The 27247-nt window shown below is 46.1% G+C and overlaps 7 protein-coding genes across 8 annotated transcripts; 4 read left to right on the top strand and 3 right to left on the bottom strand.

Annotated features, from left to right (window-relative positions):
- Positions 1-14: 14 nt before the first annotated feature.
- Positions 15-6234, top strand: LOC118512448 (protein smoothened). The gene is made up of 5 exons (XM_036056912.1): positions 15-82; positions 164-1434; positions 1510-2195; positions 2344-2557; positions 2671-6234. Exons 3-5 carry the CDS (start codon positions 1523-1525, stop codon positions 5207-5209), a joined length of 3426 nt encoding a protein of 1141 aa, XP_035912805.1. The 5' UTR covers positions 15-82; positions 164-1434; positions 1510-1522; the 3' UTR covers positions 5210-6234.
- Positions 6235-6453: 219 nt separating this feature from the next.
- Positions 6454-10202, bottom strand: LOC118512462 (androgen-induced gene 1 protein-like). 2 transcript variants are annotated; one of them, XR_004906303.1, is made up of 4 exons: positions 9639-10202; positions 9314-9534; positions 8500-9214; positions 6454-8337 (listed from the first exon to the last, which is right to left on the bottom strand). XR_004906303.1 is itself a non-coding variant. In XM_036056932.1 (4 exons), the coding sequence occupies exons 1-4, from the start codon at positions 9834-9836 to the stop codon at positions 8276-8278; spliced, it is 816 nt and encodes a 271-aa protein (XP_035912825.1). In that variant the 5' UTR covers positions 9837-10202; the 3' UTR covers positions 6454-8275. The 2 variants fall into 2 exon arrangements, 1 of the variants encoding a protein (XP_035912825.1); XM_036056932.1 differs by having other exon boundaries at positions 8880-9214.
- Positions 10203-10239: 37 nt separating this feature from the next.
- On the top strand, positions 10240-17696 carry LOC118512459. The gene is made up of 3 exons (XM_036056930.1): positions 10240-10357; positions 16599-16816; positions 16874-17696. The coding sequence occupies exons 2-3, from the start codon at positions 16607-16609 to the stop codon at positions 17522-17524; spliced, it is 861 nt and encodes a 286-aa protein (XP_035912823.1). The 5' UTR covers positions 10240-10357; positions 16599-16606; the 3' UTR covers positions 17525-17696.
- LOC118510031 lies at positions 10351-24176 on the top strand. Its single transcript, XM_036051419.1, has 9 exons — positions 10351-10621; positions 19349-19557; positions 19624-20048; positions 20114-20236; positions 21701-21829; positions 22061-22268; positions 23145-23366; positions 23431-23840; positions 23908-24176. The coding sequence occupies exons 1-9, from the start codon at positions 10552-10554 to the stop codon at positions 24134-24136; spliced, it is 2025 nt and encodes a 674-aa protein (XP_035907312.1). The 5' UTR covers positions 10351-10551; the 3' UTR covers positions 24137-24176.
- On the top strand, positions 21799-22347 carry LOC118512463. The gene is made up of 2 exons (XM_036056933.1): positions 21799-21998; positions 22061-22347. The coding sequence occupies exons 1-2, from the start codon at positions 21886-21888 to the stop codon at positions 22287-22289; spliced, it is 342 nt and encodes a 113-aa protein (XP_035912826.1). The 5' UTR covers positions 21799-21885; the 3' UTR covers positions 22290-22347.
- On the bottom strand, positions 24170-25272 carry LOC118512458. Its single transcript, XM_036056929.1, has 2 exons — positions 24940-25272; positions 24170-24856 (listed from the first exon to the last, which is right to left on the bottom strand). The coding sequence occupies exons 1-2, from the start codon at positions 25153-25155 to the stop codon at positions 24203-24205; spliced, it is 870 nt and encodes a 289-aa protein (XP_035912822.1). The 5' UTR covers positions 25156-25272; the 3' UTR covers positions 24170-24202.
- On the bottom strand, positions 25258-27174 carry LOC118512461. Its single transcript, XM_036056931.1, has 2 exons — positions 26200-27174; positions 25258-26127 (listed from the first exon to the last, which is right to left on the bottom strand). The coding sequence occupies exons 1-2, from the start codon at positions 26404-26406 to the stop codon at positions 25480-25482; spliced, it is 855 nt and encodes a 284-aa protein (XP_035912824.1). The 5' UTR covers positions 26407-27174; the 3' UTR covers positions 25258-25479.
- Positions 27175-27247: the final 73 nt, after the last annotated feature.

The raw sequence follows: 27247 nt of genomic DNA, 5'->3' as shown, positions 1-27247 counted from the left end.
TGACAGTTATTTGGAACCAAAACAAAAGAAGAACAAAAAAACATACTACAAAACAAGCGCACTGGTAAATAAACGGTTCATGGTGAGCATTCGCGTACGATTCCAAATTTAAACTATTTTACCACTAATTTCTATACTATTCCGGTACGACATGTTGTTACAGCACATATTGCGCCCGACACAACAATGCCCGACGAAATGATGACCTGTCCGTACAACAGTGCCCACCGCATTGTGCGCCACCGGATGCCGTATCATCTAGTGAAATGCAAGAAGCAGCACGATTGTGCGCGCGAAATGCAATCCTGCCCGTTCAATGCAATGCACGTCGTACCGAAGGCAAGCATCAAAGAGCATATCCAGACGTGCCCGGACTATCTGGTGCAGTAGTATGTACAGTGTAGATTCTAAGCTTAAAGGCATTTACGAAGGCTAATGCCCGGAATCATCGTTGACGCTAAAACAAAAAGTTTATAGTAATTTAAGGAAAAGTTATGGTACGAAAGTGTATTCAAATAAATTACTGGTACGGAAAATTGGAAGCAAAAATACATCCTTTCACGGCCCCGGGTTTTTGGTTCATTATAACCACCCGGCAGCGCGTTGCTGTCATTCTGCACATGACGCCAAGAAGAGGAGGAAGAAGAACATCCAAACAACAACGGCGAATGTCTTCTACCCGTCATCGTCTTCGCTTCGCGTTTGGTTTCTTGCAATGCTGCCGGATCATCTTCATGGGTGGTCCTGCAACATGAATGCCAGTGCTTGGGAGCGCGTTGATCGTGTGTAAGCTGCGACAAAAGCAACGCCGCGGCTCATCAAAATATGTGCGGCGGGATCGTAAAAAGAGACCGTGTTCCGCGTGTGTTCAATGGCAAAGGCCAGTGTTTTGCGATGAAATTGGATGTGATACAGCGTGGGCAAGCGCGTAATACGGAATAGATTACAGCTTTCATCAGCAACGAAATACACCACAGCACATATTTAGCTCCATTCGTCATTCACGACGCGGCCGTAAATTGTCGCCATTTCGTTCACGAACCTCTGTGCAAGCGCTTTCCATACTGTTGTGTACGTGGGTTTTTGCATTTATTGTGTTTGGGGACAGCTCCATCGAACAGATGCAGGTGCCGAGCAATATCTATTGGAGGAACATATCACCCCGCCCTTAACACAACACACACACACACACTGGATGCACACGGGGCATCCCGTATAACATGGTGATCCTCGTCGAAGCTATAATCAATCAATTAGTATTCAAAACATATGAACCCTGTGTTTGATAACCATCCGGCCCGAGTAGTAGACGCTGGGCGGTAAAGAAAGTTCGATGTTGACAGTGCTGTTTGTCTATGAATTTGGCTCCGGCAGAGTCATCAACGCGCTTGAATCGCTTGAACAATAATATTTGTTCCTACACGACACGAGCTGGTAAGAGACGTTACTTTCCTAATGTTTCTCTGTTCCTTTTTCTCACTCAATCTGTTTGCTGTAACCCTTACACAGATCACACCGCAAGATGACGGAAATGACGATGATCACAGTGATCGCTTGCCTAACGGCGGTGCTAATCGTTACCGTTGGTCACTGTAAGGAAATCAATCTAACAACGAATCTCATAACGCCACCCGAATCCCGGCCAATGCTGGAATCGATCAACGGTACGCGCAACTATCGCATGCACGGCAAAAAGGGCAAGGACGACAAAACCTGGTTCGATGGGCGGGAAATGCGCTACATTTACTGTGTGCGGCCGGCCAAATGTGAACCGATCCGGTACAGTACGTGCCTCGGTTCGAACCTGCCGTACCCGTCGATCAGTCTCGATCTGACCGATTCGTACAGCCAGGAGGAAACGCAAACCAAACTGTTCCAGTACAAAGCGCTGATCAATGTGCCCAAGTGTTGGGCCGTCATACAACCCTTCCTGTGTGCCGTGTTTACGCCCAAGTGTGAGAAAATTAATGGCCAAGAAATGGTGTACCTACCGTCGCTAGAGATGTGTAAGATAACGCTCGAACCGTGCCGCATACTGTACAACACCAGCTTCTTTCCGGAGTTTCTCAAATGCAACCAAACGCTGTACCCGTCGAAGTGCAACAACGATGTGCGGGAGGAAATGAAGTTTAACGCTACCGGCCAGTGCCAAAAGCCGTTGGTGGCGGCCGATTTACCAGCAAACTATTATAAAGGTAATTTTATAACGTATAACGCTCACAATCATCCGGATCACAACTGAAGCTTCAATGTGATGGCTAACCAATGCCTACAGCACCTGAAACTATGCGTACTATCAATTGCATGTGTAATTAATTGCATTTAACATTTTCCTTATTCCAGAAATCGATGGATGTGGTGTACAGTGCAAGGATCCACTGTACACCGACCACGAACATCGCCAGATACACAAGCTAGTTGCGTGGGGTGCTAGCGTGTGTCTGGCATTTAATTTGTTCACGCTCGCCACGTTCGCCATCGATTGGCAGAACGCGAACAAGTATCCGGCGATGGTAATATTTTACATCAATTTCTGCTTCGCCGTCTCTTGTTTGGGGTACGTTGTTTGCTCGCAACCCGGGGTGTAATCGGGTTATAAATACTCCTTCCCTTCCCTTAACGGGTAACTCAACGCTGCATCTTTCTCCCTCTCTCTCTCTCTTCCGGCAGATGGTTAGCACAGTTTACACCGGGCGGCCGGGAGGATATCGTTTGCCGTAAGGACGGTACGCTCCGTACCTCCGAGCCAAGCGCCGGTGAAAACCTGTCCTGCATAGTGGTGTTTATACTGGTGTACTATTTCCTCATCGCCGCCATGGTGTGGTTTGTCATCTTTACCTACGTGTGGCACATGAGCTTCAAAGCGATCGGCAAAATACAGGATCGTATCGATAAGAAGGGTTCCTACTTCCATCTGATCGCCTGGTCGCTGCCGCTGGTGCTAACGATCACCATCATGGCGTTGAGCGAAATCGACGGCAACAGCACGGTGGGCATCTGCTTCGTCGGCTACCTCAACCATCCGATCCGGGGCGGATTCCTGCTCGCACCGGTACTTTGCGTGCTGCTCGTCGGCGGCTACTTTCTCGGCCGGGGACTGCTGACATTGATACGGTTACGTATCTCCAGCAAGGAGATAATCTCCGCCCGGGCAAGCAAAAAGATCCACCAGACGATCGTGCGCATGGGCATCTGTACGACGTTTACCTTCGTGTTTATCGTTGCCACCGTGTTCTGTCACGTGCACGAGTTTCGGCACAGTGCGGCTTGGGCGACGGCGTTCCGCAACTTTCTCGTCTGCCAAATCACGTCCATCTACAACGAGGACGTGACGAGCAGCTGCCGGATCGAGCAGCGGCCCAGCGTCGCTATACTGCAGGTGCACCTCATCTGTCTGTTTGCGTCCGGCATCGTGATGTCGTCGTGGGTGTGGACAAACTCGACGCTCGAATCGTGGGGTCGATATTTTCGGAGGCGCTTCGGCACGGACATCGACGAACCGGTGAAGCTGCAGAAGCATAAAGTAATCGCGCAAGCGTTCGCCAAGCGGAAAGAGTTCCAAAATCAGGGCCGCCTGTCGATATCGTTTCACAACTCGCATACCGACCCCGTCGGGTTAAAGTTCGACATCAACTCGGCCATCGGCAGTCACGATTTCAGCTCGACCTGGGCAAACAATCTGCCCCGGTTTGTGAACCGACGCTGTGCGTTGACCGGTGCGGCGACCAGCTCGAGCCACGATCCGCGCAAAAACTCGGTCGATTCGGAGATAAGCTTCAGCGTGCGGCACGTGTCGGTGGAATCGCGTCGCAACTCGATCGATTCGCAGGTGTCGGTGAAAATCGCCGAGGTAAAGACGAAGGTCGCCAGCCGGAGCAGCCGCAGCGGAACGGTTGTGGTGGGTGCGGCCGGCGGAAAGCATGCACACAAATCACGCCACCAGAGCCGGAGGCGCCATGATTTTGCCGCTACCGGGCGACGGTACAGTCGGAAGGAGAGCAGCACATCCGTGGAGTCGCAGATCGTCACGGCAGCGATTCAAAAGTCGGCAGGAGGCGGAAGCGCCGGACGGCATTCATCGACCGCGGCGACGGGTACGTTCGGGGCCGGTAACATGCAGCGTCGTACTGGGATCGGTGCCATGGACGCGCATCAAATCAACGATTTAATCTCGAATGGGAAGCTGTTGCTCCCGTTTCTGCAAGGCCAAGGATTGACCACGTCGGAGGATGATAACGTGTCGGTCGGTTCGTTTAAGCTGCAAGATTCCAAGTTTGACATTATTATGAAGCAGTTTGATGGCTCCAGCCGCCGCATGGGGGATGGTAGCGTTGTCAGTGGTTGTGGTGGCGTACCCGGCGAAGGAACCACAGCCGGTGGAGGCGGCTGTCGAATCGAGGAGTATCGCACCAGTGAGGATGACGATGACGACGATGAGGTTGAAGCAGAGGCACTGCTTAGCGGAAGAAATATTCCTCTGCGTCAGATCACTTCTGGCCGGGATGAAATGTTGTCGCGCGATACTATCTCGAAGGATACGGCGGTCGGAGCAGGAACGCGGCTGCACGGCAAAGAGGGATCGGCCCGTGTGAACAGGGGCAGCATGACGAGCAAAAGCGTCCGTAGTCGTAAGACTGGAGGCCCCGCTTCTCGGCCGGGCACGATGAACAGAAAGTCCCAGCATCATCATCGTAGAAAAAAAGAGAAAGCGAGAGAGCGCGAACGTGAGAAAGATCTGGAGCTGATGGAGCGCGTACCATCGCCACCGGGTGGACAGTTTGGCGTTGAGACGATGTACGATTTCGTGAACGATTCATCCTTCACGTCCTACTGCTCCGAACTGTCGCCGCTGCAGGTGAACAGCTCGTATTCGGGCGTATCGCTCGCGAAGACCAACTCACGCAATTCCAAGCGCAGCTGCGACGTCGGCATACAGACCAATGCGCACGAAATTGCCACCCAAACCATGTCCTCGTACGAGTTTAACGAGAAAGCGCTCAAGAACGAGGAAAACGCGGACATCTACACGGAGAACCATCAGCTGCTTCCGACGCTGCAGCCGATAGTGCAAGCGGCACCAGCCAAACTCATCCAACCGACCGGCACAACCGGTGGAACGATGGTGGGACGAAAGCAGCGCGATCCGAACGAATCGGCTGGCATGAGCGATGCGGAAAAGCTCAAAATGCTTCTGCTGCCATCGAAGTAATTGTGTTTTCAGCCTCGTCAGGCATGATACACGGTTACGATACGAGCGATCGATAGTTACTAGTGGAGTAGACTTTTAGAAAGCGAGAAACAATCAATTTAAACCAGGCATGTGTCTAACATACGGTCCGCGGGTGACCTTTTGATGTGGGCCTGGAAAGGAATTGCGAGCCATTAGCTAACGGATTTTCAACCGAATTTTCCTTACTTTCATAGATGGTGTGTGTTAAAAAATCCAAAATTTGCCTGAACATCGATACCCGGCGAGCTAGCATGCGTTGGACATGGCTGGATTAAACGATTGTATTTTATTATTAACTGGAGCTAGAATAGTGTTTGAGTGCCTTATGCTAAAACCAGATGTCGTTGATTTCATACCGGCATACCTCGAACCTTCTGTGCTAATAATGCATTTAAAGCCATACCGATTTTAACATACTCACCCCTCCTGCATGGGGTAGAATCTCAGAAATTCAAATGTTCCATACTTTTCCATACTTTTAAACAAACTAAACAAAAAAAAAATGCAACAAAAGCCAACCTCCATATTGTGAATTCATAAGCCAAAACAGAAAGACTGAGCAAGACATACATCAGCAAGAACAAATTACGAAATGCCACAGGAACAACTTAAAGCAACGGACAATGAGCAACGACAGAGATAGATTTAGAGACATTATACACACTGATGAATCTCGGCAGCATATATATTTATCCGCCCAGGAATGCATGTGACACGTATTTTACGATTGCAGCAATATGTTTTAGATTGACGTGGCCTTTTACTACAAAGTCTAGTGCGGATTAGCGCGTAACGTTTACGGCTCCATTTTTGTGGAGAACACTTATACCTTCGCTCTACCCACGTTCGGAATATGCCAAAATCGAATCACACGTGCCCCCCCGGGTGTATAACGAAAATATGTTTGTGTTCTCGTTAGTCGGTGCCTAGATAGTTTATCTTTTTTACGATAAACAGCTCGAAAAGAGTGTAATAATAAAAACAGAACAAAAGTTTAATTGTAATGGGTGCAACATTTACTTACCTTACGAAGCTCAAGAAGGGGGAAGGAAGCTTTACGGGCTTTGTAGTCCAGTATCATTTGCATGACATCCACCAGAGCCCACCAGAGAGCCTGGCGAATCTAATTGGAGGCATGGGTCATCTTTGTAGAGGTGAGTCCCTTGTCTTAAATTCGTGTGAGTACTACGACACACACACACATCAAAAAAACTTAACACTTGTTCGTTACTATCTCATTTTATTATCATTTATATAATAAGCACAGATCGAATGATGAATCTTGTAAAGTGACATCCCGCCTTGCTCTTCCACTGGCGCTTCCAAACTCGTCCACGTTGCAGCACTCCACGCGTTTAAGAGATTAAAAATTGAACGTTTCTTCCTTTAATATTCCTCTAACCTCCCCCCGTTTTTTTTGCTATCTACGACTGGTACACCTATCACGCACACGCAACATCTAAATTGGTACTACAGAGTGCCAGCAAAGAACAAATAGCGCACCGGCACCGGAAGAAGGAAGGGCTTTCAAAAAACCTGAACTATCGGCTGCCCCCTATAATTTGGTTCGCGCTATATAAGAACGATTGTGTAAATAATGGTCCGTCTAGCGTAATATTACACACGTGCACACGCTACGAAGTAGTCCGGTCGCCAATGTGGTTATGGTGATGATGTAGGACCGGAAATCGAACAGTTCCAGGTGTAAGGGGATGATTCTAACGGCGAGCCAAATGTGATGTGATTCCCTTTTTTTTTTGGTGTCCACTAACACATACAAAACGAGTGCAAAATTTATTCACATTTAAATTGGTCAAATCTAAATTTGCTAAATCGAGCTAATCCGTGCTCCTCTCCTGCGTGTCCGCTTCTCATTTAACGTCTAGAAACAACAAAAATACATCGATGAGAGCAGTGTAAGTAGCTGCAAAGTACGGCTGAAGAATGGACGATCAAGTTTTGCTTTACGCGAATGAAAATCGCTCTACGTCCTTACGAAAGTCCCCTGACACCTTGGAACACTCTGCTGCCAATGTGGGTTTGAATTGCGATTTAAATACAATTATACTAAGGATGTGTAAAATGCACTACACATGTATATGCTTTATTTTGGCTTATGTACTATCCCTATAAACACCATCTCACACGGCTCTAATGATCAAGGTAACAAAATTAGCACAACGTTGAGTGGGACTTGGCTTGATCGTGGTGTAATGTAAGTTCGCAGAAGGGATTTTAGGAATTGCGCTTGAATAACACTGGGAAAGACTGATTGTGAGGAAATGACCCGAACACCGAATGTTACCCAGGGCTCCCAGCAGTTTGACTATCAGTCAAACCAGTACAACCTCGAGAGGTCGCAGCCAGTTCAAAAATTTCAAACTTTCTGTGATGACTTGATTTCACCCGTAAAAGCTGGATAAGCCACAAGTCCTGGAGACGGTCTGGATGGGTCCTGTCCTGCCGTATGAAACCCGGCGGCCTCCAGTTTACAATCCAGTTAGCCCTTGGTACAGGGAATTACCACTTCCCTTCTGCTTTAAATTCAAATTTTGCAAATTTTTCACCATGCCCGCCAAATATTGGAAGCGCAATGGGAAAATTCATGATGATTATTATGATTATTCAGGGAAGATGGTTGACGAAAACTCTTCTGTTATATCGCGAATCGAAGAGAAACAAACTGCTGAACAATGAAAAGCTAGGCCACGAACGCTCTATTTCTCGAATAGATCTTACCGTACACCGGAACCTTACATGAGCCTTTTGCTGTATTCAAGATCTTCACAGCTGATGGGAAAATATCTTCGACTGGTACTGCTGCGGCCAAAACTTTCTTCTCTCGGCTCCCCGAATGTAAGACAGGATCACCAGAAGGTATCCAGCTAAATGGTAGCAAGGGAAGCATCCCAACCATATAATTAACCATGCCGCATTTTAATCGGTTCTCTCCTAATTCCAGTAAAAGTGCTCTTTTTCTTTTTAACATTGACGCTCAACGATGCCTCGAAAGCAAAACTTTGTCCCTCTGCCCTGTCACGCTCGTCACACAATGTTAATCGTATGAAGCTTGGTGGACATTTCATCGTCGACCGTTGGTTGGGACGCTTTTTTCGTTGTGGGTTAGCGGGAATGTGCATTTGGTGATTTTTGTTTCGTGGGAAATAGAAAAGAAATGAAAAGTTGTATTTAATAACTTTAAAAAATGTGAAAATATCACACACGCACACAACACACACGAACGCACACTCAAAATGCATGCAAATCACCTTCGAGACTGTATGACGAGCATCCTAGTTACTGTTCTAAGAGCACGTGTACGAAACTGTTAGTAATCGCTAAACCCGGGATGTAGAGAAGCCACACTTCCTTTGATCCGGAGTGGTTTTTAAAATAAGAATGGCTGATTTTTCGTTAAACAAAAAAAAAAACAACAAAAAACGCTCACAACTGAATGAAACGAACACACGTGATGCTGTTTTAAGTTAAAAACGAAAAGAGCTACACCCCGACGATGATGATGAGGGGCTTTCTGCTCGCGGCATCAGCATGCAGTAGCGTAAACGGCGGGGCGGGGGAGTTCATAAAACAAATGCCAAATAACGTATCGCACGACACCCGCAGGTCGTCGTCTATTTGGTCTTCTTACTAGCACCGCCGGCACCAGTGGCCGCCCGTAACTGTTTCAGCTCTTTCGTCCAGATCAGATTGTTAAAGAACTCTCCGAGCAGGTACAGACCGACGCTAAACCCAAGGCTGACGGCGAAGAACACGAGACGCTGGGGAAAGTTGAGCACTTCCAGCACCGGGTAAACCCAGATGCCGCCATAGTGTCGCACCACGTGCAGCCACCCGAGGTACGAGGCCATGAAAATGCCCAGCCCGGTTAAACCGGCCTTGCGCGTTGGGTACTGCCGGAAGCTGGTGCAGATTTCTATCACCATGAAGATGACAATGTTGGTATGCATAACGTGGTTAAGCCAGCTGGAAAAGAAAAACAGAACAAAAACAAGCGGACGGTAAGTGGGTGTTAGTAATTTGGGTTGATCGGGTTTCGCCTTGCATGGGGACCGCTCTTTTTACCCTGGGAACACAGCATCCAGCACCTTGGGGAATACGAGCTCCCGGTCGATTGCCATCAGCGTCCAGAAGGTAACGCCAACGTTAAGCGCTACCGGGAACGCGAACGCTGCCAGCATGTAGTCTTTCACCTTGCGGATGAGTGGCATCCGCTTCGGGGCTACCTCATTCGTGCCGATGAAATCATTTAGCAGACAAATTGTGAAGTAAACGGCTTGCAGAATCTAGAAAGAAACATAAAAAGCACATTAAAAGGTACACTGTTGCAACTGTTCCAGGAAACGTCGTTGTAATTCCGTAGGTAGAGGGAGGGAGAGAGACGACGTACCGCATCCCAGACAGTGAGAAATTTTAGCTTGCCACCAAACTCACCACCCGGCCGGAGCATACCCGGTGGGAAGTGAACGTACGTAAAATCGTAGTAAACTCCGTACGAAAATTGAACCGCCACGATGAAGTGCATCAGCGTACGCAGTGCACCGTAAACACCGCGCTGATAGCCATCGTTGGACTTGGATTTGGCCATTATCGTAACACACACACAAGTAATGTATCCCGTTTAATTGGTTACGCTGCACAGCTTAACAGTAGTTTCTGCGCCTGTGATTTGTTTCTTGTCCGCACAACACACACGCCGCCACACACAGTTGGTGCAAGAATAGAGCGCTCCTCCACCGGGTCCAGGGTTCTTTACTGACGAGTGGTGTCGCGCTGTAGATGACTCTGCATTAAAGAAGATTGTGGGTCTCCATTATCGCCGACACCGACGATGGTCAAGAAGGCAGAGAGTAATCAAACGCGCCACTCTGAACTTTGGACCACAGTTAAAAACGATTTGTGATGTGGCGAAAAAAAAACCACACACACCGTCGTCGCACGGGTAGGCTGTTTGTGTGCAAGCGTTTGTTGACATTTTCAGCCAGATTTTGACAGCTGCCAGTTGGAGCGAAAGCATCGCAGCAGCAAACGTGCGCAATTCGCGATCCGGAAATGCTGCTGCACAAATAAACAAAGTGAGAATTACTCGTCCTTCGAATCCGGAATCCGGTTAGTGTTAACATTGATTTGAAAAGTAATGCCATCAATAACACCGATTGTTCAGAAAGCTAAGTGATGGTAGTAAAGGATCTAAGAGCTATAGAAAGTGCATCGATTGCCTATTGGACTGCACCATCGGTCTTCTGCGGTTCATTGGAAATCGTGTCGATATAGTGTAGCGCCATAACAGCTGATTCACTCGAATGCACTCGAAGTTCGCTGAACTCTCTCCGCAATATATTTGTTGTGAACGGGCAGGCAATCACAAGAGCGGTGAGTATTGTTGTAATGATAGCTCAGTAGATTTTTTTCTTTCTGAGGATTTTTTTTGCCATGTTTTTTAATTAGCTTGCGAATGGTATTTTTAGAAACAATTTTATGAAGATTTTGTTGTTATTGTGCGATCTTCATCTTCGTCACAATGATATTGAAAATAGCAACATCTCGTTGCTTCGGGAGCAATCCCTAACAAGCTATAGCGTTTGAAAAGTGTTTGATTAAACCAGGTTTTGCATCAGATTTCGCTTTATTCTTCTTCTTCTTCTTCTTCTTCGGTGGCACTATAACCTCGAGAGGGGTCTCGGCCTGCCATTTCTGGCTTTCTGTGGCTTGATTTCACCTGTAGCAAGGTAATCACAGCCCTGTGTACGGGGAGACGGTCTGGATGGGATTTAAACCCCGGTCCTGCCGTGTTGAAGACAGGCGCCGTTGTCGCCTCGGCCACCGGACCGACCGACCGGACCAAATTTTTTATTGTAGTTACCAAATGCTGAAAAGTTTCAAAGTCTAAGGCGTCCAAAAAATAATGTATGAAACCAAGTTATCACGTTTTCCGTTTGGAGCATAAGCTTTTAAATTTTTTTTGAAGTTGTTTTTGAGTAGAAGAATCTTGAGCTCTTGATATCTGTATTAAAGTCTTGATGTCTGGAAGACTCAAAGTGCCTTAAAGCAGCTCCTTTTATCAGTTGCTCTACTAACCTAGTAATGGGCACTATAGTTTACTATTTTACAATTCATAAGTGTTTATTTAAAGAAGTGTTTGGCGTTTTGAAATCTTGTATCTTGTCTACATTCTTGGCTCTGGACAATCGCTTTTTTTGGCATTACACCTTCAACAGCACAACCTCGAAAAAGTGGTTGTTTCTTTAGAAATAAAATGTTCCCTCGTTGCGTTCCCCAATATCTGTTCCAGCACCACATTTTATTGGAGTCTATAAAACAGTCGGTATCCGCATCGTTGCGCGGAATGGTATCTTCGCTGGCGTGCTCCACACGGCAGGCCAAGGTGTTTCTGGCTAGCATATGGTTACCATCAAGTGTGGGCGCATCACGTCGTGCTGCCATCGGGGAGATCGGGTGTTTTGTTTGTTTTCGGTGAGGTGCTTGCTTGTCCCAAGCACCACCCAAGAGGATAGACTCTTCTACGGACGTAAGTGCGCCAATTTACAACTGTGCATCATCGTCGCAATTTACTTATCTCGAGCTTATATCGGAGATACCTTGATAACTGGTAGCCCCGTTGATGATGGTGCAGGTCAGATGCTATCGGATGGAGAGACATAAGATGAACTCGTACTGGTACCGGCAATATAGGATATCAAGTTAAGTAAAGTTTTTTCAGAGAACTTCCTGCAATCATACTGTCCTAATCGCCTTCAGGGTTTTATGTATTAAGGATTTATAGACCAAAACCGCTAGGCCGATAACAAGCAATTTTATTGGAAATCGTTTGCCAGTCAATTTAAGCTGTTGGTGAACGAGTGGGCAAACGAATCGGAATTTGGAACAATTGGAGTCGCAGACTGGAAGCCGACAAAGTTGGCTGGCTGCTTTGCGTAACACTATGGTGCCGTCATCGAGGGGACAAAGTCGTTAAAGTGATTATGTGATTTGTTCCACACCTCCTAACCACCCCATCTATGCCATGCTGGCAGAAGGACGTGCACAAGAAAGGGAACAAGTACGTAGGTATCGATTTTTGGAACAAGCAATAGTACCCAGTCGCGCTGCTGCATTGGCTTCGTCTGCCCCTGCTGCTGTCTCAAGTGGCATCGGAATCGTGATCTTTACCAATGACCTCAGACACACTCTGGTATGGAGGTCGATTGTGGTAGATGTAAAATGAATTGATAAAATGTTTGGCGATATGATTTCGTCGAGTAACGAAGTCGGACCAGAAGATGGTTTACGGAACCGAAAATTAAATTCGATATTGAGTAGGATGGTGAAAACCTTTCCTATAACTATTCTACGTTAGCGTACTTAACGTATAAAATTGTACAGTTAAAGCAAAAAGGAAATGAATAAGCATGTTTTATTCTACATCATTCATATGGAAAAAAAGTAAAAACCGGTAGTAATTCTTGCAGAAGCTACTCTGGCATCTCTCGACTCAAGCGAGGAGTGGCATCGAGTAATATTATCATACAAATATACATTTGGCACGCAATATGATGGCACCATATGTATCACCAATTTTTTTCTGGCAGAAATACACAAACAAAAAGAAACTGGAGATTATTTATAACGTGGGGCTTATGGATAGGCATTTCTCTTTTCCAGACTTGTAATTGCATTGCCTGAGTATAACGTATAATCTGAGCATTTAAACATTTATTTTCTATGCTTGCATTTTGTATTAGGTTGTAGAATTTTTTGCGTAAATTGCAAAACATTTTTTTAATGATAATGGAAAATATTTGCTTAATTGCTGGATAAATTTCAATCGCTTCAAGCATTTCTTTTACATCAGTCACCAGGCGGCTCCATCGGGTATAATACGCCCAACCGTTCCAGCAAATGGTCTGTGTAGAATTTTTCGACACACCTGCACCAGCAACAGGGCGATAATGTTAGGTCATTATCGGCTGCCAGCAGCTTGAACCAAACGGTATCAAAATGCTTGTCGATGTTCCACGCCGCACGGCCAGAGCACGCGCGTGTGGCTGCGTGTCTTACGAGCGCCCATTTGTTTATGTTAAATTTTATTTTTAACAAATTGCGTACATTTTATCATCGGCCAAAGTGTTTTCATTTTTAAGTATACTAAACACAGAGGGGTTTGGTTGAGGGGCCGAACACAGCGCACACTGGTGTAATAAGTGCTCCAAGGAAACTTTAAACAACGACACAAAAAAAAAATGCACGAAACGGAAACATGCTCTGGAAGTTTAATGTTGTTTCGTGCAGGAATCGTGGTCGTTTTTTCGTTTTTTTTTGTTGGTTTGGCTCCACCGCGGCAGTCCCAATGCAGTCAGTGGTGGTGTGCTGCCCATTTTTTTTTGTTGGTTTCCTGCTTGTACCTTATTCCGCCTTGCTTCTACGGAAGCCGTCCATAAATCTTTCGCTTTATTGATCCGCTTGCAATAACGAATTTCGCGAGTTGATGTGTTGTTGATGATTTTGATGGCGGCCGAGGTTTGGCGGTCCGGTGGAAGAAGCAAAACATATGCACATTTTTGACAACACCATGGACTATTTGTTTCACACACACTGACTGGCTGAGCCGGATGATGAAACACGGTGTACCGGCTGGAGAGAGTAGAGTAAAGAAAAAAATACACGCCTTCCAACGCGGGTGTGTCCTGTTGGCGAATGGCGGTGGCGGTGACCTTCAGAAGCTTTTCTAAATTTGGACAGTTAAAATTTAGCCGCTGCTTAGTTGTTTCCTGGGATGGGTTTTTGTAAAATTTATTCCTTTATGCAATGCTTTTTTGACGATTTATAAGTTGTGAAGTGTGGTTTTTATGCAAATTATATATCACATACTTTGTCCTAGTAGAAGAACACAGCCGTTTCATATTTGGTATCTGAATGTACACGTGAACAGCTCGGTCCTGGTGTGCTTTCAGTTATTGATTAAACAAAAGCTTTAAATTTAGACCTTCTTTACCGACGCTTAAAAATATTTAAATTGACTAACACAAGGATCGACCCCTCTGTTTAAATGAACGAAAATAAAAATGTTTAAATTAGGAATATTATTGTCCATACTAACCAAACACCAGTAGGTCAAGAACTTCGATCGGCCACCGTACTCCGTCGGTCGCATCATTTTCGGCACGGCGAGATCATCCGGAATGTGGACGAAAAAGCGATCGTAGTAAATCGCATACCCGTACTGCCCGAACGCGATCAGGTGCCACGTAATAACGAAGGCTGGCAGCTTGTAGAGCTGCACGCTGGACATTTTGGCTGCTTAAGACACACAAACACTCACTCACTTACGCTACACTGCAGACAGAGGGGGGGAAGAAATACACTCCAGAATATAAGGTTGGGAAAAACACCACTGTGAAACGTACAGGAACGACAGCTGTTTCCCTTTGTTCGTTATCTTCCCGGTAGCTTCCGGTTTACACCACTTGACACGTTTTTTTTAATGCTCTACAAACGGACACCCACACCGAAAGGCAACCAGCTCATTAGCTCGCACCCGAATCCGTTTCAGCCACTTGCCACACTTCACCTGGTGTCGGTATGGCCGTTTTGTTTGTCGGTAGGCGAGAAATGGGATACTTTCACGAAATGGAAGAAAAGAACACACGCACAAACACACGCAAATTTGTGAAGATGCGATGATGCGGTCACGCTGGTGCGGTTCTTTTGCTTTAAAGGCCACGGGGAAACGTCTGCGCGGAAGTACGGATTCGCTGAGCGAAAGACACACTGCGACGTTTGATTACAGAGTGTGCAGTGGTTCAAAGTAGCCGACCGACGAGATATGTAAAGCGGTTTTATTTTTCACTCTTGCTGTTGCTGTTGGAGAGAACGCTGCAGACACTTTGCTCTAAAAGGAGCTTTTTTTTTAATTAGTATGCTTTCATTTTTTAACAAGAGTTCATGACCACAAGAAGGGAGTGGAGATTCTTCTCACACGTGTTTCCGGAACACTTAAAGCAAGAGTTAGAGCTTGGACCTGAAACTTTAACACTACTGGCTTCACTTCATTTATTAACCCACGCAAACCAGTCACTTTGGTATCACCCTGCAGTTGTGGATAGGTGGTCGGTCGGTCCCTACGTTAGCACCTACCTCGGTATCGTGGGTCGCCCTAATACCGAGAAACGTACACCACTGCCGATAGTACACGAATGAATGAATTTTATGCTGAGCAAGCGGGTACGGTACGCGGAGTTTTACTTGCAAAACGGTAGTGCAGTGTGCATGTAGGGTTGGTGTTGCCCCACATGAAATTTAAGAGCAAATGTGTAGCAGCGAGCGAGAGAGAGCGAAGTGTTTTCTCTTTGTGTTTGGCTGTGATGTGAGCCGATGGAGGCGCCCCATACTTGACGTCGTTTGGACGGGAAAGTGAGCGAAGATGACACTTTCGACATGAAATATGAATACGGGGTGCGTGAGTGAAGAGTGAAAAGTGAAGGACACGCAACGCGTAGCGAGAGAGAGTGAGAGTCACAGAGCAGAGCGTATTTGTGTTCGCTCACTTCTGCCATCTGTTGTGGATGACGGTGTGATACCCGATATGTGATACTTGTTGTGTTTCTATTGTTTTCCTTTCTTTTAAACGCCTTTTGTATGGTGTAATTTTGTAAGAATTTTTTCTTCTTCTAGCATAGAATTATAATTTGCATAAAAAGGCTTGCATATTTTGCGTTAAATAATGAAAAGCTTCATATGTTAGCTTCGTTAGCTTCATACAGACAATTTGCCGAACAATGAACGCCAGGCATGTCAAACTACGCTTTGTGTGTTGTTTTGCGATTTATTTTTTATAATTTAAAACAGGCAATATTTTTAAGGGAATGATTTTTTTTTTGGGAAATTTGTATCGACAGTTTTGGTCTGGTATTTTGGAATTCATTAAAAACCATGAAAGTTTTGAACCATGAATATTTTGAATACATCCACTACTTTTGGAAAGGAATTCTTAAACGAACGTAAAATTTAGAGTTTATGTTCCCAATTATTGTAAGTGTTAAAAAAACCGGCAAAGATGAAGATAAGTTCTTGGTAGATAATTATGGCTACTCAAGGCTTTGGAGGAATTATAATTCATGCTTGCGCTGGATTCAATGTACGTGGCGCAGATGATTATCAAGTTGCAACATTTGACCTACACATTCTATCCTACACTTGGCAGGTCTCCAGTGGAGAAAGAGAAAAAAACGCAACCAAATAACTGATCACATCCAGCATATACACATATCACCCATAGTGAGGAACCGTATCTTCACGTGCTCCAATGTAGTCTGTGATGCCATTCCACGCTTATCTGTGAACTCATTTGCAGTACAAACGATGGCCACTACGGACCGGCTTTGCATCATTCCCCCGAACGAGTGGAACGCGCTGCGTGATCTGTATCGTGAAAGTTGGCCAGAACATCACGTAGCCCACGCAACGATTGACAACTACATCCGCTGGTATGAGAAGGATCCTACCATTAAGAATCTCACCATTTACTGTTTGAATGGAACGTGGCGCGAAGATGGAACTTACTTAGTTGTGGTACGTTACGACACGCGATAAATGTGAAATTATTATCCAACCGTTGGTTCTTTGCAGGATCGCTATCAACTGTTTGTGTACAGCAAGGAGCCGAGCAATCGTGTACTGGAAAAGGCTCTTCATCTGCTCGACTGGAGCAAAGGATTGAAAGTGAGCTCGTTACTCGCCCGCCATCGGAAACCCGTCATCGATGTGATCGCAGCAAAAAATCTCCAGAAAGAGTATGATAGTGAAACATATCTTTACTACATGCCAAAGGCAGACTGTGATGCACTACAGCTGTCCGTACCGGAAGGATTTGAATTGAAGGCGCTGAGCGCGGAAGACGCGGTCAAAGCGAACGAACTCTGGCCCAACCGGCACCAGGGTTCGTTGTTTTTCTTGCAGAGGCTAGCCGCCCGGAACGCGAACGTGGGATTGTACGAGTGTGCCTCGGGCAAGCTGGTAGCGTGGTGCTTCCGTCTGCAGGCTGGACCACTCGGAGCGCTACAGGTCGATGCGGATTATTTGCGACGCGGGTTCGGAACAGTCGTGGCAATAGCAACGGCTAAACAAATAGCCGCCCTCGGTCACGATTGCTTTGCTTTAGTGAATGCGGCTAACGTACCGTCGAAGAAGATGTTTGAAAGGATTGGATTCAAACATGATGGTGAAGCGTACTGGTTGCGAACGATACCGACTGTGCCGAACTTTGAATGGGAAGATTGAGGCCTGTACCGCGTGACACTGCTTTTCGTTAACGATGGATTGTTGAGATTGTGATTGAAACACATATGACACTAAAGCGTAACACATTGGATTTAAAAAAAATATATACATTTTTTTTATTACGGCAAGGCCGTCCTTTTTGAATGAAAAAATATATATTCACCCGCAAATATTCGGTTTATGGTGACTTTATTCTTATCATGGTAAAACCAGTGATGACAGTCAACTGTCTAGACATTTGTGTATTTAGCGATTATCTTTTGTGTGGTCAGTCTTATTTGTTTCCTTCGCGCAGTAAAGACTGGTTGTGATTATGAGCTAGATATTCCTCAATACAGATTGCAGTAAGCTCTGGATTCTTTTTTCAATGTGATTGACCATGTGACATGAGTTTGCTCTGCATGGTCCATGTTAAAAAAAAGTTTGACAACCCTGGTGGTTTTCCACTCAGCTGGCACAAATAGGTCCAAATAAGTTTGATTTTCAGTTCGTTGAGGTCAATATGGAATTGCAGGGCATAGAAACGAGCAACATTCCATTTGTAGTCTTGCTGAGTTGAAACAAGATACAAAACTGGATGCGTAAGGTTCCTTAAGATTTAATAAGCCGTACAGCCGGACCTTGCTAGATGTGTACGGACGGATGTTTGCCTAAACCCAAGTATATCGACTAGAGTTTAAGTAGTTACAGTTTCAATGACATCCAATTAATCCCCTTTAGTTACCTCAGACGTGTGTGTAGATGGTGCAACAACCCTTCACAAAATACACAACGATAGATTGAGCATACTTACAACGACAAATGATCTCCAGTCACGCACAACAACGGCGAGATTGCATGCCAATTTTTAAAGGTACAATCATCTTGATATTGCGTTCAGTTTTTGGTTTGAGTTGTATGTTTCATAGGGCTCGTATAAAATATTTCTGCTTCTCTTCTACCATTACAAGTTCTTAAAGTGTTTCTCACTATGATATACTTAATCACTAAATGATACTTAGCGTCTACCTTAAAACCACTCACCAAATTCCAGTAGGTTAGAAATATAATCCGTCCCTTGAGCGGTAGTTGAAATTTTTCACCGACAGCCAACAGTTTCATGCTTTCCTCTACTGCCGATAGCTGTTGCTCGGTGTAGGAATAATCGTAGTACATAGCGAAAACTTCCGTCAGTAGCGCTGTGATGTACAGCACCAGAAAAGGCGTCCTTTTAGCGTTCAGCGTTCTTGTGCCACAGCGCAAACAGATGATCGTACTTTCACACATTTTACACAAACTTTACCTAAGCGTTTGTTCTTATGTTAGGGCTTTATAAAGCGAGCTAACGTTCCAATCGCCATAAGATCACTGACTGATCGTGTTGGTGGATAAGTCCTCGACTTCGACTGGTGAAGGGTTGTTGGGAATTTAAACGGATGGCGTGTGTGTGCCGGCTATTTCGTCTCACGATAATGATACTCCATTAAAGTGGTTTAAATTGTTGCATTTCACCAGACACGAAACGATTGTTCAAGTAGAACATTGATTGTTTATTGCTTTGCTTTGAATAAGGTTTACTTAGCTGACCTAAAAAATTCGTTTGTTTTAGTTTATTAAGTAATTGTGGGACGTTACAACATATTATAAATTGATCTTATGATCTTGTAACAGGCTCTTCCTCTTGTATACGATCGACACACTCACCCGCAATTTTCTCCCTGTGTGCTAACTCTATGCTGATTAAACTACTGATGACACATTATCAGCCTAACCTAGGCTAGGCTTTTGCAAATACTTCGCACGATTATCTTTGCACATTCAGTCTCATTTCTTGCTTTCGCGTAGCAATGACGGGTTGTGATCATCTGGTGGAAATTCCTACCGCTGATTGGACCGAGCTCAGGCAGCTGTTTCAGTGTGATTGGCCAAAGCATGAGTTTGCCTACTATCTGCTGGGGAATTACGAGACTTGGAAGGGGCATCACGAAACGCTGGACGTAAAATGTTACTCGTTAAATGGTAACTGGAGGATAGATGGCTCGTTTCTGTTGAAAGTAAGTACACGTCGCCTGATAGCTCTGCTGTACGATTAAATGATCTTCCTGATTGCTATGGTTTAGGATGGCTTTGAGATATACTTTTACTCGAAAGCTGACGACAACAGTTGGACAGTGCTTGTACAACTTTTATCGCTTATTGGCTGGGACGCGTTTAACGAAATCAGTATGGATTATTTAGAGAAGTTCCATCCCGCGGTTGAGAGAATCATCAGCGACAAATGTCTGACGGTGTCAAGCAGTAAATGCGCAAATTACTATTTCCTGCCCAAGGAGCAAGCGCTAACACTGCATTCGTCCACCATACCGAAGGGCTTCACGTTGAGCAGGCTGCAGCTAAAGGATTTGGACACGATCTACGTGGAGTGGCCTCTGCGAAACCATATTAGCTATGAGGCAGGGTATGGGCTACTGAAGCGATTGATACTGTTGAACGAGAATGTTGGATTGTTCGACGAAACGGGCGTGCTTGTTTCGTGGTGTTTAAGGTATGTTTTGCGACAGATGGTCTGTTAAAAGAGAATGGTGAGATAAAAGTTTCGGTTTTCGGCAGCGATCAAACCGGTGCCCACTCGGATCTTCAAACAACGGCCGCCTGCTGCCGTAGGGGATACGGACGAATGGTGGTAGAGGAGCTGGCACGACGGCTGGCACGTTCGGGATCCGATTCCAAAGCGTACGTTTTACATGAGAATGAAAAATCGATAAAACTGTTTGAGAGTGTTGGCTTCCGGAAAATACAAAATCTTCACTGGGTTGTGGTTAACCCGGGACGATAAATGGTGGAATTATTAGATGGCTCGGGTGTAGTGTTAAGTAGCCTTTTTTTTTTTTTAAAGAGGACAGTTGCTCTCTAGAATGTTAGGGCAGCAATTAGAGTAGAGCTACTTTGCCAGATCAAATTTTTCTCCTGAAGACAGCACTTCATAGGGAATGTAGAGGTTTACAGTGAGGCTAGAACTTCCTTCATGAGGACAGAGCTTTTTAGTGAGGTTCTAGCTACCTTATGAGGTTAGAATTGCTTAGTGAGGGCAGAGCTGCATAGCACTGCTTGTTTGAAATAAAATAGCAAGCTAATAGCTCGCAGTTTATTTAGACGAGGCGACAATATACCTTTGAAGGTCACTATCCAACGATATTCCCGTGTGTGGGTATCACAGTAAGCATTGAATTACCCAGATCTGGATTTTGCATCAAACTGTTATTGAATCTGGCTCATAGTGACACAATTTAAAGCTCAAAAATAAATTATTTAACCAAACTAGCTTCAAAAGTCGTTTCCGGACAGTACCCATCCGTTTACCGGGTCGAGTCCGTTAAGAGGAAGAGTATCTAAGATCTTTCTATAACACTATACAAGCCATGTGTGAGCGGCAAGAGACTGCGCTCCGAATCGGTGGTAGTTTCCAGACTGTTTTAAATGCTACCAGTGAAACGCTGGACAAATGTTGGTGAGTTACAGATAACATAAAATCACTAAATGAAACCAAAACAAGAGAAAACAAGATTAAACATGTAAATAAACGAAAATAAAGTAATTTGGGAGAGGTTCCAAAGGAAGTATTCTGTTGAAGCTGATAAATTGTATTGATCGTTGATGTGTCAAGCAAAAGAATGCACGAGAAGATCCTTCCGAATACTTTTAGAGCTAACGTTTTCCTACCTTGGTACTACACGTAGCTGGATAGTCAGTCCTACGTACGGGGAGGCGGTCTGGATGGGATTTGAACTTACTTGGTTATCGCCTTGACCAATGAACGCCCCGCACTAAACATTTTTTATGGAATTTAAAATTGCATTTAAGCTTGTGGTTTCGATAGCTTCACAGAAGCAGCATACAAGAAGTTGCAGGAAACATCGAAACAACACGCCGCGATGCATCAAACTGTGGCTCATGTGTATTGTTTGAAGGGCAATCCCGTTACCTCCCTCCGAAGGCGATGACTTTCAACCCTTCAAGCCACTTCTGCTAGCCGTTAAGCCCGCGTATTGCAACATACATGTGCCAATTTAACACCATATCGTTGGTCAATCGGATGGTTGCACCGTTTGGCCCTAAAACCCTGGACTCAATGCATCTTTCTTTCTCGCTTTTGCTACAATGGAAGAACATGTTTCCCTTTATCTTATCGACCGCCAGCTTCCGGTATTGTATTCGTCAACTTTTTATCGACGGAGCGCCAACACGATGCGGTGATAGGCAGTCGTTCGAAGACGATATAAAAGAGGTGTTCCGATACCAAAGCGTGGCACATCAGTGGTACACACGGTAACTTCGCAGCTCGCAGCAGTACACCCACGTTTGAAGGCTTGCAGTAGCGCATCATGGCAAAGTTGTTGGCGGCTTGTGTTATTCTTACCGTAGCGCTGTTCGGTTTGATTCACGCTTCGGATCTTATTCTGGGCACCGTCAACCCCGGCGATCGTATCCTTTACTCGTAAGTGTTTGCTAACGTTCGAAACGAATCCTAGCGTAACGAGCTTCGTTTTTCGTCCGTAGACAGGTGACCGCGGCACCCGGCATCCCTGGAGGGCTTGTAAGCCGACAGGTAAATTACACCGGCATCTACAACATTACCGCCATTCGGGCGTACGATCGTACCTTCAACCGTACCGGCCAGGCACACATCACGGGTGGTGGACTCTATCAGCGGTTCGTCAACTTGGCCCTGCAGACTCGCTTCATCGGCAATCCGCTCGACTTCTTGGTGGAGATTTACGGACGATAAGACACACACACACACGGGCTACGGTTCCATAAATAAAATCCGTTTTGCGCTGCAGTAAGATGGATTGAGTGCACTTTTTTTTGCTTCCCGACCGACAAAGCAAATTCCGCTGCAAAACACATAATTGCTGGTATGGAGGCGGGCGGTGATTGACAAAAGGGTCAGGTCGTAGGTTTGCATAATTGTGATCCGGAACCCGTGCTGCAGCGTCTGATCGGTAGATTAGCTCGCCGATGCTTCTGCTGCTGCTATTTTGCTTATCTCATCGGGATTGCAGGGCGGGAGGATGTTTGTGCTTCGGTATTGTATAAAAACAATTTAGACAAATGTGGAACTCTCCTCGTTGGACGTAACGACCTACTTGCAAACAGGCCGCCTTGCCCGGTTTACCTTCGTTTACCTAGCTTTGCACGTTTGCTGAGGAATCGCATTAAAGTATCCTTACTTCGGCTTGGCTCCAGACCACAGTTGTCGATGCGTTGCTGTCGGTTTCTTCTAAAGAAAAATTGAAGATATTTATAAAAATCCGCTATTTTAAGTATTTAACTCACTTTAACTGCTTCTACAACAAAAAGCAATCGAAAAAGTACGCTTATGTAAATACTTAATGCTTGATGTTAATGGCTTACTTCAGATTATAAGTACCCTGCTCATTAGAACAATGCGTGTCGGCTTTTATGGAAGTGCTTGCTTGCCCGCCAACAGCATCAACAAGCACACAGCATGTACCATGTAACAATTGAACAACCCGTATCATCTTGAAGTAGTGCTCATTGCGTAAAGAAAAGGTTCATTATCTAGCGGGGTTAGTTGCAATCGAGCGTTGGTGGAGATAAGTTCTAGCATCCCTGTTAACTCTGCCAAAACATGCCATCAGTGACAAACCTTCAAAGGATCGCTTGGGAAGAGTTACCCGAACTGCTAGACCTGTATCGGGCAGAATGGCCAAGATATGCATACACCTTCTACACACTGGAGAACGGCTACCGTTGGCGCGAGCTAGCCCCTGATGGAGAGCTGGAAGTGTTTACCGACCCGGAACGGGATTGGCGAACTACGGGAACATTCGTGCTGAGGGTAATTATACGTGACGAATACGGCTACAAAATACCTAACACATCCACCTATCCACACCCCGCAGGACTGTAAGGAGCTGTTCTTCTTCACCCTGGAAGCGACGTTCGAAAGCCTGGAAAAGGTGCTTCGCGCGGTTATGAGCCGTATGGGTACATCGGTCAGTCTCGTATATGATTGCTGCTTCCGGGACGTGGTCGATCGTACGATCGCCATTCTTTCCCTCGCGAAAAGCAGCGATGAGCGTATGGTGTGTTACAGACAGTTGGCACCGTGTGACGATGGGAAAGATCCGCACGGTGAACTTCAACAGGGATATCGGTTCAGTGCAGTGAAGCCCGAGGATAGTGCCGTCGTCGAAGCGCACTGGGTACACAATGATCCGATCTTTACCAATCTACCAACTCGCTTGATCAAACGTAACCCATCGTTGGGAGTGTACGATCGTCACGATCGCTTAGTGGCGTGGTGTTTGATGTAAGTGTACGGACACACGAAAGCCTCGTTCCAATGCCAATTCTATACAGTACGCTCCATTTTCCAGTGATCAAACCGGAGCGTTAGCCATTTTTCAAACGATTCCTGACCATCGCCGTAAAGGTTTAGGCCGTGCACTAATCAAGCAACTTTCGGGCCAACTGCACGAGCGAAGTCAACTGCCGCAAGCGTTCATTGTGGAGAGCAATGTAGCATCGAGAAGTTTGTTTGAACAGCTAGGATTTAACGCTGTCGAGCTGTGGTATTGGACAAAGGTTCACCGACAAGAGTCGTAGCTCAGCACTGAATAACCACACACATAACGCACATTCGGTTTTTAGCAAAATAAACTTAATCAACACTCATGCTTTTATTACCCTTCGAAGCTCGGAATCGTCGAACGTGCTCTTCATGTTCTTCAGCCAGCTCGCCTCACCGGCTATACGGAACCCAAGCTTCTCGAACAGTTTGCGGGAGGCAACGTTCGTGCGGCGTACGCTCGCGTACGTACTGTAGCCCTGCTCGGCCAACCGTCTGGCGATCGCTTTAATCACCAACGAACCGTAGCCCTTCCGCTGCGCGACCACACCCAGCAATCCTAGCGCACCGTTCTGCGTGCGGATGCACCAGGCCAACGGTTCGCGGACCCCTTCACAGAACAGACCCATCGAAACGTTCCAGCGGAGCAGCCGCTCGATAAAGTACTCGGTGCCGACCGATTTATTTAGCCACTGGTTGTAGATGAACGGTGCGTAGTGGGGTGCGATGCGTTTGAGCGTTAGGCCCACCGGGAGCTCGTAGCGAAAGTGGCGCGCGACCTGCTGCGGCAGATGATAGATGACATCGGCACTGTCGAAGGCAACCGCGAGTCGATGCAGCTGGTACACCTCCAGCACGATAGCACGGTACAGGCACATGTTCATCAGATAGCTATGATGCCAGTCGAGCAGCAGCAGCATCCGCTTCAACGTTTCGCCGGTACTGTCCAGCGTGTACATGAACACATCCGTATGATCCTTGGGATGGGTTGAAGAGGCAACATGTACCACGGATCAATATAGTAATCTGTGCCGGGTTTTTTAAACTCGCGTTAACTTACTATAATTACGTAGGTTCCATTCTGGCGCCAGCTGCCATTTAGACTGTAAACAAGCAGCGTTGCACTGATCTGCGGATCTCGTTCGATCCAGCGTACGTAGTTCTGCACATTGTTAAACGCTACCTCGTGGCGTGGCCAATCCTGCCGGTAAAGATCACGCAGCTGTTCCCAGTCGGTCGCAGGAATCCGGACAAGCGTGTCGTCGCTGCTCTGCATAGCTGATTTGTTTGCGTGCTACTAAATCCGTTCCCTCCGGAGCGATGCGCAAATAGTGCAGCAGCACACGAGATAGAGAGACGACGCCCGCTTGTCGGTGTGTTAGGCTGTTTTGAGGTAGGTGTTGGTACACATCGTTTATTTTAGCGATGAGGTCTTGTGCAGGGCTGATAAGATTACTACATCATTTCGTATGCTTTCGCGTCAGGCGGAACCGGTGGGGAACTGGCGAAGCGAGGGAATGGGAGGTTTTCGGCTAGAAGCGATACAGTGTCGTAAAGGGGCTGTTCGGCTTAGCTCAGCTGATGTAGACAGCTGTTTTTGTTACCGATCCCATTCGACGAGCTTTCGTGGCTCGTTGCGAGTCCAGTGCAGGGTACCGATGTTTTCGAACCCGAGCTTCTGAAACATTTCTCGCGATGGGTTGTTTTCGTTTTGCACGAAGGCGTACGAATTGAAGTCCAGTTCGGCTAGCTTTCTGGCCAGCGCTTTGGTAACGATCGTACCATAACCTTTGCGTCTGTGATTCACGGGAACCTCGAGTACTCCATGCGCCCCGGACTGTAATCGAAAGCACCATGCCACCATTTCGCCCGAAGCCTTATCGAACAGTCCCACGCTAGGGTTCCACAGAGCGAGACGTTTGAGCAGAAACTCCGATCCAACGGCTCCGTTGGGCCAGAGCGAGTTTGCCTTCACAGCGTCCTCGATGGTTAATGTGCGAAGTTGTAGTTCGTGCGGGATGGTGACATCGAGCTGGAGTGCCTTTTCCCTGCTCATATGCAGTATTTCGGTGAAGAAATCGTACTGGAGCTGTAGGCGATGCTTTTCGATAATTTCAAGCATGGATGAGCGATGACGAGGGTAGCAACCGGATATCTTCCATGAATAGTCCCAGTCTACTAGATGCAAGGCACGAGTTAGAGTGTCGTTGGTGTGTTCGAGCGTGTGAAACAGCAGCTGATAACGGTCCTGTGTTGGAAAGTGTCAAATGTCTGTAGTTGAATCTGAGAACTGAGCATCCGGTCTACATTATGTACTTACCTGTATTACGAACGTACCGTTCGCTCGCCATGTGTCGTTGAGCGAAAAGGCAGAAAAATCTTTCAGTTTTCTATCGATCCGTAACCATTCGATGTAGTTCTGAAGCCAGTTGTATATAATCTCATGCCGAGGCCAATCCCGACGGTACATTTGCTGTAGATCTTGTAGACTTTCGACCGGTATGGGAACTAGCTGATCGTCGTTCATCTTCGGGACGCAACACACGGTACTGACTCAAACTATCTTTAGATGCAGAATGAAACTGTCACTGAACTACAAGCCAGGTTTTTGGGGATGGGATCTCAGACTTATTCCTTATTCTTTTCGAAACACTTGTCATGTCCCACATTCATCGGAAAATCATCGTACAAGTAGATTAGAGAGTGAGATAAAGATAAGATAACCTTGTGAACAAGGTAAATATTTGGTTGAGAGCAAACAGATTCTTGCTGACTGTATGCTGTATGGAGAGATAAATGCCGAGCGTGCTCAATGCTTCTAGAAACATAATCTATCAGGAAGCTCTCTATGTTTATCTGCTGATAAATCTAATGGGGCCACCCGGTGGTAAATTGGGCTTCACACAACAGCACCGAGGCACGAATCCAGATCGAAGCGCCTTCTCATTTGTAGGACTGGCAGAGAGCGACTCTTTTAGAAGACTTTGTAGAGTCAAAGAAGACAAAGTTGGTCGTGATGCTGAATATTTCATGAAGCTTTCTAAACACTATTTCTCCAATGAAAATTAAATAGAAATTCTTCAACTTCAACTTTAAATAAAATAGGCCAGTTATCTAATAACTTTCATATTTGATGGCTAGTGTTCTGAGATCTTTCTTGGGGGGGTCCGGTGGCCGAGGCGACAGCGGCGCCAGTCTTCACACGGCAGGGCCGGGGTTCAAATCCCATCCAGACCACCTCCCCGTACGTAAGGCTGACTACTTTACTACGGGTAAAAAAAAACTAAGTCACAGAAAGCCAGAAATGGCAGGCCGAGACCTCTCGAGGTTGTAGTGCCAAGGAAGAAGAAGAAGAAGTTCTGAGATCT

Source organism: Anopheles stephensi, chromosome 3, assembly GCF_013141755.1.
Source record: "Anopheles stephensi strain Indian chromosome 3, UCI_ANSTEP_V1.0, whole genome shotgun sequence".
Taxonomy (NCBI): Eukaryota; Metazoa; Arthropoda; class Insecta; order Diptera; family Culicidae; genus Anopheles; species Anopheles stephensi.
Note: the sequence above shows the minus strand (reverse complement) of the source record. Positions and strands in the feature narration are given on the sequence as shown.

Excerpts from the sequence above, each read along its gene's own strand:
- LOC118512459 (XM_036056930.1), top strand. The coding sequence starts at position 16,607 with ATGGCCACTACGGACCGGCTTTGCATCATTCCCCCGAACGAGTGGAAC. Across the intron at positions 16,817-16,873 it reads ATGGAACTTACTTAGTTGTG|GATCGCTATCAACTGTTTGT; the intron begins GTACGTTACGAC and ends GGTTCTTTGCAG.
- LOC118512448 (XM_036056912.1), top strand. The coding sequence starts at position 1,523 with ATGACGGAAATGACGATGATCACAGTGATCGCTTGCCTAACGGCGGTG. Across the intron at positions 2,196-2,343 it reads ACCAGCAAACTATTATAAAG|AAATCGATGGATGTGGTGTA; the intron begins GTAATTTTATAA and ends TCCTTATTCCAG. Across the intron at positions 2,558-2,670 it reads TTCGCCGTCTCTTGTTTGGG|ATGGTTAGCACAGTTTACAC; the intron begins GTACGTTGTTTG and ends CTCTTCCGGCAG.
- LOC118512458 (XM_036056929.1), bottom strand. The coding sequence starts at position 25,155 with ATGCAGAGCAGCGACGACACGCTTGTCCGGATTCCTGCGACCGACTGG. Across the intron at positions 24,857-24,939 it reads ATGGAACCTACGTAATTATA|GATCATACGGATGTGTTCAT; the intron begins GTAAGTTAACGC and ends ACCCATCCCAAG.
- LOC118512461 (XM_036056931.1), bottom strand. The coding sequence starts at position 26,406 with ATGAACGACGATCAGCTAGTTCCCATACCGGTCGAAAGTCTACAAGAT. Across the intron at positions 26,128-26,199 it reads ACGGTACGTTCGTAATACAG|GACCGTTATCAGCTGCTGTT; the intron begins GTAAGTACATAA and ends TTTCCAACACAG.
- LOC118512462 (XM_036056932.1), bottom strand. The coding sequence starts at position 9,836 with ATGGCCAAATCCAAGTCCAACGATGGCTATCAGCGCGGTGTTTACGGT. Across the intron at positions 9,215-9,313 it reads CTGGATGCTGTGTTCCCAGG|CTGGCTTAACCACGTTATGC; the intron begins GTAAAAAGAGCG and ends TTTCTTTTCCAG. Across the intron at positions 8,338-8,879 it reads CACTGGTGCCGGCGGTGCTA|CGTCCCAACCAACGGTCGAC; the intron begins GTAAGAAGACCA and ends CAACGAAAAAAG.
- LOC118512463 (XM_036056933.1), top strand. The coding sequence starts at position 21,886 with ATGGCAAAGTTGTTGGCGGCTTGTGTTATTCTTACCGTAGCGCTGTTC. Across the intron at positions 21,999-22,060 it reads GGCGATCGTATCCTTTACTC|ACAGGTGACCGCGGCACCCG; the intron begins GTAAGTGTTTGC and ends TTTCGTCCGTAG.
- LOC118510031 (XM_036051419.1), top strand. The coding sequence starts at position 10,552 with ATGCACTCGAAGTTCGCTGAACTCTCTCCGCAATATATTTGTTGTGAA. Across the intron at positions 22,269-23,144 it reads GCAATCCGCTCGACTTCTTG|CTCTGCCAAAACATGCCATC; the intron begins GTGGAGATTTAC and ends CATCCCTGTTAA. Across the intron at positions 23,841-23,907 it reads TTAGTGGCGTGGTGTTTGAT|TGATCAAACCGGAGCGTTAG; the intron begins GTAAGTGTACGG and ends TCCATTTTCCAG.